We start from the raw sequence: 18,516 nt of genomic DNA, 5'->3' as shown, positions 1-18,516 counted from the left end.
ACTTAGTGTATGTAAACTTCTGACCCACTGGAATTGTGATACAGTGAGTTATAAGTGAAATAATCTGTCTGTAAACAATTTTTGGAAAAAGTACTTGTGTCTTGCACAAAGTAGATGTCCCAACCGACTTGCGAAAACTATAGTTGGTTAATAAGAAATTTGTGGATTGGTTGAAAGACAAGTTTTAATGACTCCAACCTAAGTGTGTAAACTTCCGACTTCAACTGTATATGAAAGTATGTGGATAGCCCTTGAAATTAGTGGATTCGGCTATTGCAGACACACTTTGCTGACAGGGGTATAAAATCGAGCACACGGCCATGCAATCTCCATAGACAAACATTGGCAGTAGAATGGCCTTACTAAAGAGCTCAGTAACTTTCAACAAGGCACCATCATAGGATGCTATCATTCCAACAAGTCAGTTCAAGTTTCTGTCCTGCTTGAGCTGCCCCAGTGAACTGTAAGTGCTGCTACTGTGAAGTGGACACATCTAGAAGCAACAACAGCTCAGCCACAAAGTTGTAGGCCACACAAGCTCACAGAACGGGACCACTAAAGTGCTGAGGCGCATAAAAATCTTCTGTCCTTAGTTGCAACACGTTGTCAGCACAAGAGCTGTTCGTCGGGAGCTTCATGAAATGGGTTTCCATAGCTGAGCAGCCGCACACAAGCCGAAGATCACCATGAGCAATGCCAAGCATTCGCAGGAGTGGCATAAAGCTTGGCGCCATTGGACTCTGGAATAACATTCTCTGGAGTGATGACTCACCCTTCACCATCTGGCAGTCCGACAGACAAATCTGGGTTTGGCGGATGCCAGCAGAACGCTCCTTGCCAGAATGAATAGTGCCAACTAAAGTTTGGTGGAGGATGAATAATGGTCCGGGGCTGGTTTTCATGGGTCGGGCTAGGCCCCTTAGTTCCAGTTAAGGGAAATCTTAACGCTACAGCATACATTCTAGACGATTCTGTGCTTCCAACATTGTGGCAACAGTTTGAGGAAGGCCCTTTCCTGTTTCAGCATGACAATGCCCCCGTGCAGAAAGCGAGGTCCATACATATGGTTCGTCAAGATAGATGTGGAAGAACTTGACTGGCCTGCACAGAGCCGATTTCAATCCCATCAAACACCTTTGGGATGAATTGAAACGCGGACTGCTCGACCTCAGTACTCCTCTTATGGCTGAATGGAATTAAGTCCCCCATCTAGTGGAAAACCTTCAAAGAAGACTAGAGGCCATTATAGCAAAGAGGCGGGACCGACTCCTTATTAATGCCCATATTTCAGAATGAGATGTTCGACGAGGAGTCCACATACACAACCAAACTAATGTGTGGGGTACAGAGACAAGGTAGTCATTGAAAAATCATGTTAAAACACTATTGCACATTTTCTCTTGAACTTATTTAAGCTTGCCATAACAAAGGAGTTGAACACTTGACTCAAGACTAACTTTTCATTTTAAATTAAAATCATAATTCCACTTGGACATTATGGGGTATTGTGTGTAGGCCAGTGAATTCACTCTTATTTAATACATTTTAAAATTCAGGAAGTAACAAACATTTTGAAAAACTCAAGGGGTGTGCATTTTCTGAAGGCATTAAAGTATTCTTAACAGAATAAATAAAAGCAAAAGTGGTTCAAAGCATTTTTATTGAATCTTTAGAAAAACACAAAATTCTCCAGTCAAATGTTGCTTTACGTGAACTGCAAAATCAGTCACATGGTACAGTAAAGTGCTTATTTAAAAATCAATGTTTGTCTCAGATGTAATATGTACTTCAACATTTTTCCATCAATATTTTTGGGCTGGGAGAGGTTAAAAACAAGTATCAACAACACACAAGAGAAGCCTCAAGGCTTGAGGATATAACCACATGGTAGAAAAACAAATCTACATGTTACCTCAAACTAAACTAGTTATAAAATTTATTTAATTTCAACGTTAAAATGCATTGCCGGTGGGCTACATTCAAATTGTGGGGAAGTGGATTATGACTGTTCAGTTGACTTTATAAAAAAAAAGGTATTACAAAAAGCTAAAAATAAGAGGCTAGGGATAGCTTGTATTAATTCTCTCCAAATAAAAAGGCAGTCCTAAACTACTGCATTGGGTAAAAGTAGAAATGATTATGACGAAGGTAACTCATACCTTAGATATAATTAAGAGTACTACCAAAGTCTTTCTGCATTTCTGAGAATCCCAACCCTAAGAAAACAGAGAGAAACATATATAATACTTTGTTTTAAAGTAGAAACTGATTTGAACCCTAACCCTAAGACCCCCTTACTTAGCTTAATGCTTTTGTTCAGATTCTTGATAGCATGGTAGTTTTACAAACAAAGAAAACAGCTGCATACACAAATTCAAGTAAGTCTTACTATAAGACATAAAACCCCACAAAGATGCATTGGTAGAAGGCTTCTTTAAAAGATTACAATCAGTGTCCTATTATCAGCATAATGGGCCATATGACGTCAAGGGAGTCATTCCCCCCCCCCCCCACAGAGTACCACACTGCGGTGCTGGCAACACCACATGGACATTCATAGGTTTAGTAGTTTTACTCCTTGAGAATGCATGCTCGTGTCATAAACCTCAGGTAAAAAAATTAAATAAAAATATTTTTTAAAAACTGGTTTTTCATGACTTTCACCCTCTTTGGCAAATGGCTACAGTGTCTTGAGACCATCACCATAAAATAAATTGTTCAAATTTCAGAAAGAGCCTAACTTCTTTCCAAACAGATAGTTACCAACACGTTCCACATACAAAACAGTAAAAGCCTTCATTATTTTGCTCCAGATACAAATAAATGTTTAATAAAAATAAAAAAAATCCCCCCATCAACACTTTAAAAAAAAAAATCTCCAGTATTCCACATGAACACCACATGCAGGTTGACAAAAAAACTAAAATATCAGTGGCACATTTAAACATTGACATGGAGTTAAACAAAGTAAACTTTTTTTTAAAGAACTGATGACTTACAGCTACATGGCCTCAGAATAGTTATTTTCTTCGGAATGCTTTTCCATTTTGTATATATATTTTTCTCCCCCCAATAGTCTCCTTCACCATGTTTTATGCAAAGTTATGATGCAGTTTAGAATCATTCTGAGAGAGTGTGTCACATTATAAAAGGACAGTATCAGGTTACCCTCTTAACGGAAAAGCCTGATTGTTCTGAGATCAGGTTTCAAATCGAAATACAATAGCTAAGTCACAAGCAGCCAAAATGTGCTTTTCTACCCCTGCTATGCTTGACAGGTTATGACAGCCATGGCATAAAATTACTTCACACTAACCAGCAGTCAAATTACTGACAATGTATTAGATGTGAACATCTAAATGGTCTGATGACAACTTAGTACACAACTTGGCATGGGGAACCAAATTTGCCATTAAGCGAGGGTAGCATCAGGAAAACCCCTTTGAAATGTCAGCAGGGTATACAACTAAGCTGGATCAAGGAGTTAGCCAGCTAACGTGCCTAAAATGTTCAAAAATTACTTTTCTTTTTGAAAGAGAAGCTTGAAATGGGAAGTCTCATTAGCTAGGTTTCCACCCAATTGGCAACAGATTTATGTAAATAGTCTGAAACTTTGCATAAAAACAAATACACACATTTTCCCAGAGATGGGTTTCCATCAAGTTGACCTGTTGAGGATAAAAATGCTGTACGTGATGACGTAGTGCACATAAAAATAACACGGTTAAATTCCCATGTACCAAATACAAGTTTCCATCGCATTTGCAACTCTGATGGTTTTGTCAACAAAATAAAAATGGTGTTGTATTGCAAATATGCCCACTGGTATTGATACATGTGCTCTAGTCAACAGCTTGCAGATAGAGTGCTGGTAGGATAGCCTACATGAGATTATGGACGAAATAGCAAGATGTGTCAAAAAGCAGCCAAGCACCATCATCATGTTTCCAGAATAAGACCCTCAATATTATTGGAAAGGAACAATCAAATCACTGCATGATCTTTCTCCACCTTGTGAAGTTAATCATAACTTGTCATCTGTAGCCTAATAAACTACATTCTGTGATGAGTCGTAGTGGGCCGACCACAACATAAATCGCATGACTCCAAGTTTACTACAATATGTTATATCAATATTTGCGCAATAAAAGGAAATTGCTTCGCCAACTCCTCACATAATTAATTGTACTGACAAATCTCACCTTGTAATAATAATAATAATCATATTTTGTTTAAGCATTTGTTAAAGTTCACCAACAAATTTGGCATTTCCATCAGGCCTGCTGTGTGAGACAAGCCATTTCATTTAAAAAAAAAAATAATATAAAGTTAAGATGGAAACATGGTTAGTGACTAAACCCCAAAAAAACATTACGTTTAGCTTTCTTAAATTAACAAGAAATCAAGTTATTTCTGATTTTTAATCCAAGTTAGCTGGCTAATTTATTTGTCCTGCCTCGTGGTATACCTGTCTGGTATCAAATTAGTTACATGCACCAACAACTTTGGGTTGGTGCATAAAGTCTCTCTTGCAGAGGCAGGCGAAACAAATGGAATTCAACCCATATTCCGTTGTAGAAATGCAGGAGGAATGAATGTTGAATGATGCATGGCCAGTGCTAGTTTGGCATAGTTCATTTCATCTATGAAACTGATTTGGTAGACATTGCAGCGTAATAAGGGCTGGTTATAGATACACATTCTCTGGTACTAGAAGCTCAAGTGCACAGCCACAACGTTTTGTACTGTGGGCTTAAAACCTTCGAGAGGAGGCTCAGTTGAAGAGGAATTTATCCATTAAGATAAATCAAAATAATCTGAAAGCTTTGAAAGTCCCAGCCAAACAATGGACTACACCAGGACCTAACAGCATCCGCTTCCAGCATTCTGAACTCGACACTGAATCCCTCCACATCATCTTGGCTATTGCATAAGCATGTATGCATCTGCTGATGGGGCATTCATGCATACACATACATACAGGCAAAGAGAACATTCCAGGTAAACTTAAGTCACAGTTGATCTAGTTATAACGTGAAAGCAGCACAACAGGTAGTCCTTTGGTGTCGGAGCTTGGTTCAAACGTTCTGCCTTAGACTTAACGAAATAAAAACAGAGCTTGAAGAAATAAAAACAGAGCTTGAAGAGCCCTCCCATCCCATCGACCTCCCAGTCCCAGCAGGCTGGATGTGCATGCGTATGCATGCCCTGGCTGATGTGCTTTATAAGTGCTGCTGTGGGGCAGAAGGCAGTTCGGAAACAGACAGCAGGCATGGTGGTCTCCTGTTAAAGATGGGGACATGCCTGCAGTCAGTGTGGCTGAAGAGCTGCGGTCAGGTAGAGGCCAGGCTGAGCGGTCGTCTAGAGATTTGAGTTGGGGTTGGGGGGGGCAAAGGTGGTTGTTTAGGCACATGATGACGTGATGACGAGGGGGGTGAGGAGCTGACTGAGCTCGGAGGCAGAGACGGGCCCAGTCTTCAAGAGGCTGCCCCTCTGCCTGCGCTTGGCCAGCTTTGAGTTGGATGGAGGGGAGAGGCGCATGGAGGCGGAGCTGGCTGTGATGACCATGGGAGCCTTGTCAAGCTGCTGCTGCTCCTCCATCACAGCCTGCTCAGCCAATTGTCGGTTCATGGCCACCGCCTTGCCAGCAAAGAACGTCAAGTCCTTGGCACTGTTTCTGATAGGATGACACCAAATATAGACATTAACAATGCAGAAGGTGACATTGCATTTTCAATAGTTGTACTTTCCTATAATGAGCTGATCAGGATACACTACACTAAACATACCCCCTATCCCTCAGGAACTCTGAAAATATGAACGCACCTTTGATGTAGGATAGATGTTGGCAGAGTGTCAGAGAAGCCCTAATAAAATAAAAAATAAAGCAGAGGGACCCATTTTAGACAAAAACAACCCCCACCCATTCTACCCACTGACATGTGTGTCAAGGAGTGGGAGGGAGAGCGCTCGAGACTTACCCCCTGCACCCATGGGTGCTGCAGGACCTGGCCGGCACTCAGGCGGTTCTTGGCGTCCCGAACAAGCAGTTTGGAGATCAGGTCTTTGGCACTTGAGGAGATGTGAGCCCAGTCTTTCTCAGGAAACTCATACTTCCCTTCCTGGATACTCTCAAACAATGTGTTCTGGAGAAGAAATAAGAGCTTTCTTGACCATCACATAGTAAAGAACATACAGCTTGAATTTCAAAATGTATACATGCATCTAGGACTACTATACGTCCTACTAAAAAAACAGAATACAGTTTCAGGAGCACACATGATAAAGGGAGAGAAAGCTAGAGCGAGAATCTGATGCAGCCGGAGGTGGTCTTTGCTTCCTTCCTTACCTGGCATGTGTGGCACGGTTCTCCCATATCCCAGCCACAGTCACTGCCGCAGCGGCCCACAAAGGGCGGGTAGCCGCTCAGCAGGATGTAAAGGATGACCCCCAGGCTCCACAGGTCACAGCGCTTGTCATAGTTGGTGGCCTCCTCACTGAAGGCCTCCACGACCTCAGGGGCCATGTACTCTGCTGAGCCACACTGCAGGAAACAGACAGATTGCAGGGTTAGTTAGCTCTGGGCTGGGAACAGTCAACAACTCCCACCTGAGGCTACTGTTACAGCTATATAAAAAACAGCTGAATGTAATATGTGAGTACAACAGTGAAAATGAAAAACAAGTCTATGCTGCCCAATGTCCCCGAAAAAAAACCATTTCTGCCTGCTCTATTCTGCTGATTCCTCATGTGCCTCTGCACAGAAGAATAAGGCTGTATGAGAGTCACATAGTAGACAGCAGCTCTGGGCTAAACTAAAGCAGTACAGATGGGCTCAAGGGGGTGGGGGAGGATTATCCACACTGATGGATTTCTTTAAGTCCCCCTCCGCTAAAACATCTCTACAGAAAATGTAACGAGGCATGAAGAACATTATGTGCAGTGGGCTGGGAGGTGAGGGCAGGGATGAGTGGGGCCTGGTCTTAGCACTCAGCTCAAAGCCTACAGTGGACCGACTGGTCAGGCTACAGGCTCAGCGTGACTGTGGGATGTGAAACCAGGCCAAACACGGAGCTAGGAAAAGAGGATTGTCAGTGGGTCAGTCTAAGAAAGCCTAGCACAGTTGCATAACTCCATCAAACAAACACCCAATGGTGTTTTAATACTTTGAGCAGGGATGAAGGAATGCGTGGGTCGCTAGTTCAGCAGGACAGGAGAACAAAGCCACTCCTTAGGAGTTGGCTGCCCTCAGTGCCCTGCTCAGATTTAATGAGCTTCTCTTCTGTTTACTTTCAGAGAAAATAAAACAACCTCGTGGCAAATAATACATCAGACTTCCATGTGAAGCAGGCAGTGTGTTAAGAAGCAGTGCAGCTTGGCGGGTCATGTTTCGGAGGATGCATGTCTCGACCTTCACCTCTCCAGAGGCTGTTGAAGCGATGAGACAATTGGATATCACAAAAATGCAGTAAAGATTACAATAATCAACAAACATGATGATTCCTCAATCTGTAGGGTTAGATTGACCAGACCATATAAACTAAACCCAGAGCTCAGGTCAGGAGAGGTATCAAGGACACCCTTTCAACACTCCTGATTGGCTAGCTAGCTTTATCATGAATGGTGCTCTGGTTGAAGGAGATACCAAGATAACCTCTGGTAAACCAAACATTCATAAAACCCAAACAATGTGAGCCTGCTGCAACACAATGGCTCTGAACAGCTGTTTCCGTTGGGGGTTAAAGCTGACACGGGGGTGGACATTTACTCAAAAATAGCATTCTTCTATCCGAGGAGAGGCTGGAGTGGTCTGTTTGCACACAGCGAGCCCCAACCCCTGCACAGCTGTTTGCCTTCCTTAACAACACTACCAGATTCAGGTCAAATCCAACCCTCATGGAAAAACCAGAAGAAACTGCCACACTGCCAGCTGAAACACAACAGCATCATGGAAAATATATATATATATATATATATATTTCTGTCCACCAAGGTGCTTTAGAGGAGTAATGGGATTATGATCAAAGAGTACTCATATTTCAGAGCTCCCTTCAAAAACATGGCTAAACCCAGCAGCCAGAGATAGGATGGCTAGACTGACTGCTCAAGGCACTGGTAAGGGTGTGGGGCGGCTGAAGGGGGTAAAATGAGAGCTCAGCTGAACTGATACCTGTACAACAGCAGATTTGACTTTCTAGAGTAGCTAAACATAACCATGCTGGTGCAATACTGCTGAAGACTTGCATCAGTCAATACTGCTGAAGACTTGCATCAGTCTCAAACCATCCTGCTGTGACACAGATAGTGGTTAATCAGCCGACGTCTGTAGATTGGTTGGTGAACTCAACCTGGGGCTTTCCTAACCATGTGACCAGTCAGCCCATGGTCATGTGACAACACAGCTGTTTGAGGACAGCTTACAGAAAGAGGAGTTGGTCTTTCATCAGCACCTCAGCTGCACCAGAGTGCCTGACAAACCTCTGACAACTTCTGTGAATTCCCCTTAAGGTGCAGCACAGGCCTGTGTGTTTTCATACGGCTACACAGCCCCATGCCGATCTGTTTTCACCACTAAGTTCTCAGGAAACCACAAACATGATTCTCAGAAAAGAGACCAGCTATACCCTAAAATTCACCCCCCTTGCTACCTGGAGACGTTCAACCTCTACAAGTACAGTAAACAAATTGTCTTAGTGTGCCTTTTATCAAATTCACTCAAGCACATGAAAGTATTTACAGATTTCTGAAACTATATATTGGAGAATAACATGGCCTAAGTACAGACATGCAGGTAAAGGGGGGTTGATGGTGGAGGAAGAGAAATTAAAATCAGATAAGATTGCCCCGGTGATGAGGCGAAAGAAAAACAAGGGCAAGCGTATGAGCAGCTCTAGGCACACACACACACACGTCACCCCCCTCCACTCCCCCTGGCTCAGCCAATCAAAGCACAGTTGCTAGGTACAAGGGCAAGACTAAATTTCTATAGAACAAGCTTCAGACATGGGGCTTTTGTTTCATGAATACAAAGAGAAATGCAGGCTTGCACAAATGTGGTGAGAGAAAGTGGGTGGCAACTACAGTGAGAAGAGACCGGAGGGTGGGTGGCGATGTTATTTCTGTTTCTGCATGTTACAGCTCAATACCAGAGAATTGCAGCAGAGGCTCAGTGAAGGAAGACATTGTTTTGTTCCAATTACCGTTCCAAGGAAAATAAGGTTCATTCAGCCACTTCCACATACCATAGTTTAGCCTCGCTGTCTGTGCAAATGTGCAATCTGTTCCCTGTAGCCTTAATCCTACAAGGATATTACATCTAGTTCTTTCCACAGGAATGACAAAATACCTTAATTCAAAAAAGTCTGACCTGACCCAGGGAAAATCGCTTAAAGACCAGGCTCTTGTTGAAACCAGAGGGGGATGCAGGCAAGGTGAGGGAGAGAGCAGAGAGCCAACATCATAAAGGGGGAGACCACTCAGCACCTATTCAGTCTCCAACGTGGGCCAAATGTGCAAGTGTGACACACCCCACCAGACTAAACCCGTGAGACCCCTGGCCCCACAACTATTCTACCAAGAGGCCAGGGCAGAGTTGGCCCACCAACAGGCTGCTAAAGCTAGGTCAGGTTCCAATGAAAAATCCACCACCCCTACATTTCTCCACATTCCCCCTCTTGCTAGCCTGGACGGGCTATCAGCTTCACCTGCTCACACCCATCTCCCTTCCTCTGACAGCTATGGGAGGGGCAAATAATGATGGGTTCCCTTTACATTTGAATCATTCCAAAAACTACCATTCCAGGTTCAAAAATAGTTATTTGACGAAACGTGGGGTTAAACCATCATAACCCCATGTGCCTCACCATTTCCACTGATAAGTAGAAGGATGTGGACATTAGACTTTTGGGAATTCGAATGGAGCTGACAGGAGCAATCCAGATATCTAAGCCTAGGAGCTGCCAGATGGGGGGGGGGGTGCACACACACAGCCTGAGAGTCCATCCCCAGGTGACATCACTGGGGAGCGGCACCGTAAAAACACCCTGCATATTATCTACCTGCCTCAGGGAAACAGCCAGCGGCAGGGCATGTGACCACTTAACCTCACTGGGGCTTTGTGCGACGTCCTATAAATCACATCTGCCTTCTAGGGACGCGCACCGGTCCCCGATCCAAATGTGTAAGATATGACTGCATCGGTCCGAACCCCAAACCGATCCAAATGTAACATGCACCAGTCAAAAAAAAAACAAATAAATTCAAAACGCTACGATTTGCCTTTTCATTCAAATGACATTTTTTTCTACCTCCCGAAAATACCTAATATTTAGTGACAACTTACGCGTCCTCTCCTTCAGTGTTGAACTAAGCATGTAACTGCGATGAGCTACAAGTCACTTTTCATGCCGAACAACCCTAGGGAATATCAAGTCTAGTCACAGTGCCCAGCTTTGCACGCTGACCACTGGGAGTTAGCCGCCAGAAACAACTGCCAGAGACCACGCATCTGGCTATACCTGCTGAAGGGGGCTTACAATAGATTGTTCAGGTTCCCCCATCAGCAATAGTTTTGCTTTAAGCAATCAGTGTATATGGTAATTTCTAGATATGAAATGATCACATTTTCATTGTATAACAAGGAATGACTTTTGCGAGGTGCACTGCATGGCCAACGCTGGTGGAGAAAGGAAGAGCGACACACTTTGAACCAGTCAAAACCATTCCATTTTGAGATGGGGTGAAATCCAAAGATGAGCTACACACCACCGTTCAAAAGTTTGGGATCACTTAGAAAGGTCCTTGTTTTCCATGAAAACACATGAAATTAGTTGTGAAATGAATAGAAAAGTCAAGATAAGGTTACAAATAATTATTTAATTTAAATAATTGTCCTTCAAACTTTGTTTTTGTCAACAAAAAATTCCTCCATTTGCAGCCCTTTGGCATTCTAGTTGTCAATTTGTTGAGCTAATCTGAAGAGATTCCACCCCATGCTTCCTGAAACACCTCCCACAAGTTGGATTGGCACTTCTTATGTACCTTACGGTCAAGCTGCTCCCACAACAGCTCAATAGGGTTGAGATCCGGTGACTGTGCTGGCCACTCCATTATATACATAATACCAGCTGACTGCTTCTTTCCTAAATAGTTCTTGCATAGTTTGGAGCTGTGCTTTGGGTCATTGTCCTGTTGTAGGAGGAAATTGGCTCCAATTAAGTGCCGTCCACAGGGTATGGCATGGTGTTGCAAAATGGAGTGAGACTTCCTTCTTCAAGATCCCTTTCACACTGTACAAATCTCCCACTTTACCACCAAAGCATCCCCAGACCATTACATTGCCTTCACCATGCTTGATAGGTGGTGTCAAGCACTCCTCCAGCATATTTTCTGCGTCTCACAAATCATTTACATTTAAGTCATTTAGCAGACGCTCTTATCCAGAGCGACTTACAAATTGGTGCATTCACCTTATGACAAATGTTCCTCTTCATGATCCGAACACCTCAAACTTACATTTGTCTGTCTATAACACTTATTTCAATCTTTCTCTGTCCAGTGTGTTCTTTTGCCCATCAATCTTTTATTTTTATTGGCCTGTGAGATATGGCTTTTTTCTTTGCAACTATGCCTAGAAGGCCAGCATCCCAAAGTCACCTCTTCACTGTTGACGTTGAGACTGGTGTTTTGCAGGTACTATTTAATGAAGCTGCCAGTTGAGGACTTGTAAGGTGTCTGTTTCTCAAACTAGACACTAATGTACTTGCCCTCTTGCTCAGTTATGCACCGGGCCTCCCACTCCTCTTTCTATTCTGGTTAGAGCCAGTTTGCACTGTTTTGTGAAGGGAGTAGTGCACAGCGTTGTACTAGATCTTCAGTTTCTTGGCAATTTCTCACATGGAAAAGTCTTCATTTCTCAGAACAAGGATAGACTGACGAGTTTCAGAAGAAAGGTCTTTGTTTCTGGCCATTTCGAGCCTGTAATCAAACCCACAAATGCTGATGCTCCAGATACTCAACTAGTCTAAAGCATTACAGTTTTATTTCTTTAAAACAGGACAGTTTTCAGCTGTGCAAACATAATTCTAATGATCAATTAGCCTTTTAATATGATAAACCCGGATTAGCTAACATGCCATTGGACGTTTGCTGATAATGGGCCTCTGGAATATCTACATAGGCGTACATTTAAAATAAAAAAATACATCTGCAGTTTCAAGCTACAAAAAATCTTTTGAACAATAGTGTATATTCATTGGCTAAATATCGATAAATTACTAGCGCAAACACTTAATCTGCAAAAATGACAAGTTAGAGTGATTATAATTTCAGAACCAAGGTGAGGGGGACAAAAGCATAGGCTACATTGTGCGCCCCCCCCATTTGATAGTGTGGTGGTAGATGCCTAGTCTCCCTTATAGCTCAGATGCCTTCAGCATATACACCATAGATATACATAATGTACACCCACACAAGTCAGCACAAACAGGACCAGCTCATGAGCTCCAACAGCAGAATTTAGCACAGAAAATGAATACGTTTATGCAACAAATGTCACTAAATCGCATCCAATCGTTCTCTAGTCAAACCAAAATGCACCGAATCGTTTCAAACTAAAATGTACCGTTTTGGAGCCCTTGTATTTAGATACGAATCGTCTTGAAAGGGAACGATGCAGATACCTACTGCCTCCCATAAAATGTCCGTTTCCCTCCCATACCATTTCCACAAGACTATTTACACATGCAATCAAAATGAATAAAGGTGAACTGGACTGGCACAACAGTGTAGTAGACTGACTGACCGGAGTAAGGAGCTCTGGGGTGGAGATGGGTGAGCTGTCGCTGTTCAGCTTGATCCCACTGCCCAGGTCAAAGTCACAGATCTTCACAGGAGAGATCTACAGAGGAAGGGAGAAAGAAGTTTTAGATGTTACAAAATGATGCCGCTCAAGAGATTAGTGACCAAAGTTCAGGGTGTTGGTTGTTGTTTATGCCTTTCATTGGGTATGATAGCGCTTTAGGAAGGTGACTTACTGGCAATCATACTTAACTTCAGATTAGCGTGCCCTTGTGCCAGTGACTAAAGATATCAGACACCCAGCAATGGAAACGTACCTTGTCCACGTGCTCACACAAGATGTTTTCCGGCTTCAGATCTCTATGTGCCATTCCTTAAAAAAAAAAAAAAGTCATTCTAAGGTATGGTGAATTAAACAGAACAGGTGGGTTGTACGTTGGCATGTGTCAAATGACCCGTATGGGCCACTGCTAGGGATCACAGGGGGCCTATGGCTGACCTTTCACCCAACAGCCCAGGTATGGAAGCGACACCTTAAGACCATTTATTATACCCAGGAGTACAGTGGGCCGAGCCTTCCAACCATCTGCTGAAACCAGATCAGATAGTTGCAGTGCAAAGCCCTCGTGAGACACGCCAGCCCATCTCCAGGTCCTTCCCAGTACCAATGTGAAACTCAATCCTCCCCTTGACCCAGCAGGCAAGCCCTGGGCTGTGGCTCGACCCTGCTTACCTTTGTTATGCAGGAAATCCAGAGCGCTGGCGATGTCCTGCACCACAACGCAGGCTTCCTGCTCGCTAAAGTGTTGTCTCCTGTGGATGTGAGCCAGGACCGAACCTGCGGGTCAGCAAGACTTATTACTCTGCTCCCTTACATGGTCTTGTTTAAAAAGGATCTGTATTAAGCTACACCGACCAATTCAATGAGACGCATGCAAGGGGAAATGGTGTATTTTACTAAAGCATTACATTAGCCCCTGAGACTGGTGGTGAGGGTTCAGAGCATTTAAGCCTAGTTGGAAGCACTCACCTCCTCTTAGCATTTCAAACACCAAGTAAAACTTGTCTTCCTCCTCGAAGAACTCCACCAGCTCCAGGATGTTTCTGCAGTGAAGGAAACAGGACACGGTCATTATGTGGTCAAGCGATTATAACCATTACTAAAAAAAATATATCAGTCTGGAAATATTTATATTGACTAACTGGAAAAACTTGTGCGTCTCAGAGCATTACTCATTTAGTGCCAAGAGCATCTGTTGAAGTAAGGTACACTGCTTTCTACAACAACAACAGAGTTGTCAGAAGTCAGCCGTGTGGGTGGCATATAGGCAGTAATCTTACCTGTGACCCTGGCACTGGTACAGCATCTCCACCTCCCTGAAGACACGACTGCGGCTGTGACCTGGTCTCTTCTCAATGATCTGGAGTGGAGGAGTATGGGTTAGGGGATAGGCTTCCAACCACCATGTATGTATCATACTGTGCCCTTAGCACCACTTCCCCCTAACCACTTTAGGCACAGCTTGGATGAAGGGTTAACCTAATTCCGAGGTTGCCTAGTGCCTACCCACCCAGACAGCCAATAGGTTAAGAATCACAGCACCACACCTCTAAATATAGTATAAGTGTGTAACCTATATTGCAAAAAAGGGGCAAAGGGTTCATCCCAGCCATCACAGGCAGCCAGTTCCCAGTTGCATCAACAGAGTGGAGACTAAATTTAGCTGCAGTACTGTTGTGGGCTGCTGCCTGGCAGTCCAGCTTGTTGCAAAGCCAAAAGAGACTGCTGACACTAAAAGCAAATGCCTAAATGTTCCAGCTGCCCCCTCTTCTCATTGTCTGAGGGTGTACGTGACTCTTCCTGTTAGCTGGATTAGAGCTGCCATTGAAACCCACCGGGCCAGAGCACAATGTTTCTAGGATTAGAGGCCTGTATGGACCCAAAGCTTTCTCCTGAACACAACTTCCAATGAATAGTCGACAAGTAGCAGACACTAGTATTAATTGATAGTGGGAGAATTGATAGATAGCTAAATGAATAGCCAATGCATGAGGGTGAGCCTCTTATCTCTATGGAGGGCTGTGGGGTTTTTATTGTCACAGTCACCCAGCAGGGGCTATACATCCCTGCAGCCTGGTTTCAGGATGGCCTCATTGAGTCATACTGCAGGTCTGTAAATAAACCCAGGCATGTGAATTCCCAGGCAGCCCAGGAGCACTCAGTATGCTGGGCCCCAGAATGAAGCTAGCCAGGCAGGAAAGAAAGCAGGCAGATAGAAGACCAGCCCCTTCAGTTTGTTTTCCTGCAGCTCTGGCTTTTGTTCTAGTGTTGCAACACTGGAGTCCCCCCGCCCAGACGGAGGGAGGGGGAGGGGTAGTTGACGAGGACATCTGGTGTGGGCAGTCTGAGACCCCGCCAAGCCCCAACTGACCTTCAGACATGGGTTCTCCCACACTCCACCCCCTAGAACCCCTCTTAAGTGAACAACTATTACTAGAAAGATTTGAGGGGAACAAAGATGATTAATTTACTGGATGCAAAAGTAATGGTTTGTCTTAAGGCATCCAAAGAATCCATACAAAATGTGGAACAAACTAAATCTTACAACACTTCTGCAAAAATGGAAAACATATCAAATTGAATTTCACAACATTTACCTCAAGGCAAAAGGAGGGAGAATGAGTCACAGGAATCCAACAACTGTTTTTCAAACCACACCCCATTTTGTCAGCCTGGCTGACAAATGAAAGCAAAGAGAGGGGGTGGAAGTAGCCTTTGGCTGGTTCTTATTGGATAGCAGAGCCAGAAAAACACAGTAAGGGGGAGTTTCTGTGATAGCAGTAGCTAGGTACCCAGTGCCCATTAAACTACAGCAACCTCATACATCTGTTAAACAGAACAAAAGTGATAAAGTCTGTCTTGAAATGTCCCAAAGGTTACAAGAGTACAGTCCACAAATGTAGATGCAAGAGAAGACTGGGTTAAAGAGGGGCAGCAGGCAGCCTAGTAGTTAGTGTTGAGCTAGTAAGATAAAAAGCTGTCGTTCTGCCCCTGAACAGGCAGTTAACCCACTGTTCCTAGGCTGTCATTGTAAATAAGAATCTGTTCACTCACTTGCCTAGTTAAATAAAGGTTAAATAAAAAAATAAAAAATTAAATGAAGGGGCTATATTTCCTGAGCAATACCTTCATGTGCACAACTCACAGCTTGTGGCTAATGATCAATGTAACATTCCAACTTTGAGCGCAAGCCAAGGCCCAAACAGCAAAGAAGTGTGACGATCGCAGTCACAGGCCCATGTCAGGAGTGACGCACACGTCAGACACTACCCTCTGAAGTTGGCAATATCCTGGGAAAGCCTTCAATTACATTTCCTATAAAAATGGACACGTTCCCAAATTCTATACAAACCACTCATTACAATAACAGTTAGGCACTCAATGATATTGGGGTTTCTTCTCAAATAACTTGTGCAACATGAGAAACATCTTACCTTCACAGCATATTCTTTATTGGTGATGAGGTTGATGCAAGTCTGCACTCTTGCATATGCCCCCTCTCCAAGAACCTCTGCCTGCAGCCTGTAGACATCTAGTAGGACACAATCACAAAAAATTAGAACTGTAAAAACAAAAACGTTATTTTGTACTATAAGCTACAGAATCTGTCCTTTACATGAGAAAATGATTCACCCTCAAATCGGCCAGAGAAGCTGTCAGTTGCCCTGCAACGCTTTTTCTTCTTATTTCTCTTCTTGGCATCAGGGATGTCAATAGGTTGGCTGGAGGGAATATCTAAAAAATCACAAACATCTGTAAGAATAATATAGAATTACAGCATGCTACTTAACATAGGAAATGGTAGTACAGAGTTTGTGTCCCAGGATGCCATTATTGACCTATTGGAGTAAAATGAGAACTTCAGAGTTATGGGTTCAGTACAACAAAGGAATGCACTTACCATGTCTATTCGACGACTCAAAATTGAAGTCTGAATCAAGGAGGGATCCATTTTCTGTGAATTCATCAGTCTCAAAGGGATTATGGCCCTAGATGAGCAGAACAAACCGGTGAATTTAAACTAAAAGTTAGGCCTTTTTCAAAATGACCCACACAATTTATGGTAAAATTAGCAACATATTTGCTACAGTGGCCATGGTCTCATCAATCACAATATTGAATCAAGCTCCAATAATTTCACAGCTGATACTGTATCCAGTGTACAATTCTGTGCACTGCCCACTTGTACCCAGGCTTCACACACACACACACACACACACACTAACATCTGAACCAATCTGTGCTGTTGTGCCATTTAAAAACATTGTCCAAGTAGGCCAGTTTAACAGTCTCCCTCTAACTCAATTAGTCATTATCCATATCTGTGTGAAGACAGATTAAGTTAAATATAGCAAGATGGAGTCTGAGCTCACTTTTCCCATCTTGTAACCAATGCAATCTAATAGAAACACTTATTCACCTTGAAAGAGCTATGGAATCCAGTGACTTCGCTGATCATATTTTGCACCATTTTGCTTTGATTATGGGGGACTGATGGCGACTGCAGCGTTGTGGTATCAAATTACTCTCCCAAAACAAAGCGTTTCTTTTAGAGAGAATGCAGCAAATTATCGCTGTGCTGTCTGGTCAAGATGATGCGCTTTCAACCAGACGGGAGCACTGTGGTAAAAAACAACATAGTATAAACATTACACAATCGGGAATATTTGACAACAATAGCCTAATTAGGCCTGTCAGGCTAGACACGGGGTTAAACATTGGAAACATATTTCGTTACTTTAACGAGTAGCTAGCTGTACTATTATTTAAAAATAGTTCACCCAATTTACATAACGCAGCTTGACCCGTTCGTTGTCTGTTGTCAAAACACGTTTACTGAACACACACTGCGCTAGTAGAAGCAAATACCGTCCGTGAGGACACTGCACAGCAACGTAGACTAGCTAATCAACTAGCTAGCTAGTTAGTTAATCGCATCAATATCCTGAAATGAATTACAAACGGAGTCAACCGACTAAACAAACTAAGCGTGAAGAAATATGTAAATAAAATGTTAAATCAATTAATCGAATTGGCCAGCCAGAAAGCTAGTTAACTGTTAGTTACTTATATGCTGACGCGCTGTCAACCATCGACAAAAGCATTTACTTTCGATAAACTCCGAGTAGAAAGGACGTCAAGCCAAAGTAACTATCGACAAACTACTTTTAATTTACCCCGTTTTCGCTTTTCACAGCTCCAGTGTTAAAGCCGTTATTTGACCCACTGCTTTCATCAAAGCTGCAGAGATGGTCGAGGGGAAGCCAGATCGTGAGTGTATGGAAGATGGAACGAAGTGCATCCCGACAAGGCTTTTTAATCTCACGACTGTTTCCGCCCATTTCTCGGTTCATCCAGCCCCTTCGGCTACTCGCACCCAAAACACAACAACAGACGGTTGGTTCATCACATGGGTTGGGATTAGGAATTACGTGTGTTCTCGTTGAGTGGCGCAGCGGTCTAAAGCACTGCATCTCAGTGCAAAAGGCGTAACGACAGTCCCTGGTTCGAATCCAGGCAGTGATTGAGAGTCCTATAGATTTCCCTTGTTAAATAAAATATATTTATGTTTCTATTTCAGCCTATAGCATCTTTCCCTAACGCCTTCTCAATTATTATGTAGGTGTGTAAGCAGACACAGCCTTTCACCACATTGT

At 43.2% G+C, this 18,516-nt stretch overlaps 1 protein-coding gene across 2 annotated transcripts; it reads right to left on the bottom strand.

Annotated features, from left to right (window-relative positions):
* Positions 1-1,643: 1,643 nt before the first annotated feature.
* LOC118390487 (MAP kinase-interacting serine/threonine-protein kinase 2-like) lies at positions 1,644-18,204 on the bottom strand. 2 transcript variants are annotated; one of them, XM_035781100.2, is made up of 14 exons: positions 18,037-18,204; positions 17,280-17,479; positions 16,761-16,848; positions 16,493-16,612; positions 16,294-16,391; positions 14,140-14,219; positions 13,829-13,902; positions 13,532-13,636; positions 13,116-13,171; positions 12,803-12,898; positions 6,350-6,544; positions 5,982-6,146; positions 5,827-5,867; positions 1,644-5,677 (listed from the first exon to the last, which is right to left on the bottom strand). In XM_035781100.2, the coding sequence occupies exons 2-14, from the start codon at positions 17,328-17,330 to the stop codon at positions 5,404-5,406; spliced, it is 1,443 nt and encodes a 480-aa protein (XP_035636993.1). In that variant the 5' UTR covers positions 17,331-17,479; positions 18,037-18,204; the 3' UTR covers positions 1,644-5,403. The 2 variants fall into 2 exon arrangements, with proteins under 2 accessions (XP_035636993.1, XP_035637004.1); XM_035781111.2 differs by having other exon boundaries at positions 16,493-16,594.
* Positions 18,205-18,516: the final 312 nt, after the last annotated feature.

This window comes from Oncorhynchus keta, chromosome 1 (genome assembly GCF_023373465.1).
Source record: "Oncorhynchus keta strain PuntledgeMale-10-30-2019 chromosome 1, Oket_V2, whole genome shotgun sequence".
NCBI lineage: Eukaryota > Metazoa > Chordata > Actinopteri > Salmoniformes > Salmonidae > Oncorhynchus > Oncorhynchus keta.
The sequence above is the reverse complement of the archived record's forward strand: the minus strand, read 5'-3'. Positions and strand labels throughout refer to the sequence as shown.

Coding starts and splice junctions, on each gene's coding strand:
- LOC118390487 (XM_035781100.2), bottom strand. CDS start 17,330: ATGGTGCAAAATATGATCAGCGAAGTCACTGGATTCCATAGCTCTTTC. Junction 5,868..5,981: donor AGCACCCATGGGTGCAGGGG/GTAAGTCTCGAG, acceptor TTATTTTATTAG/GGCTTCTCTGACACTCTGCC. Junction 5,678..5,826: donor ACATCTATCCTACATCAAAG/GTGCGTTCATAT, acceptor TCATCCTATCAG/AAACAGTGCCAAGGACTTGA.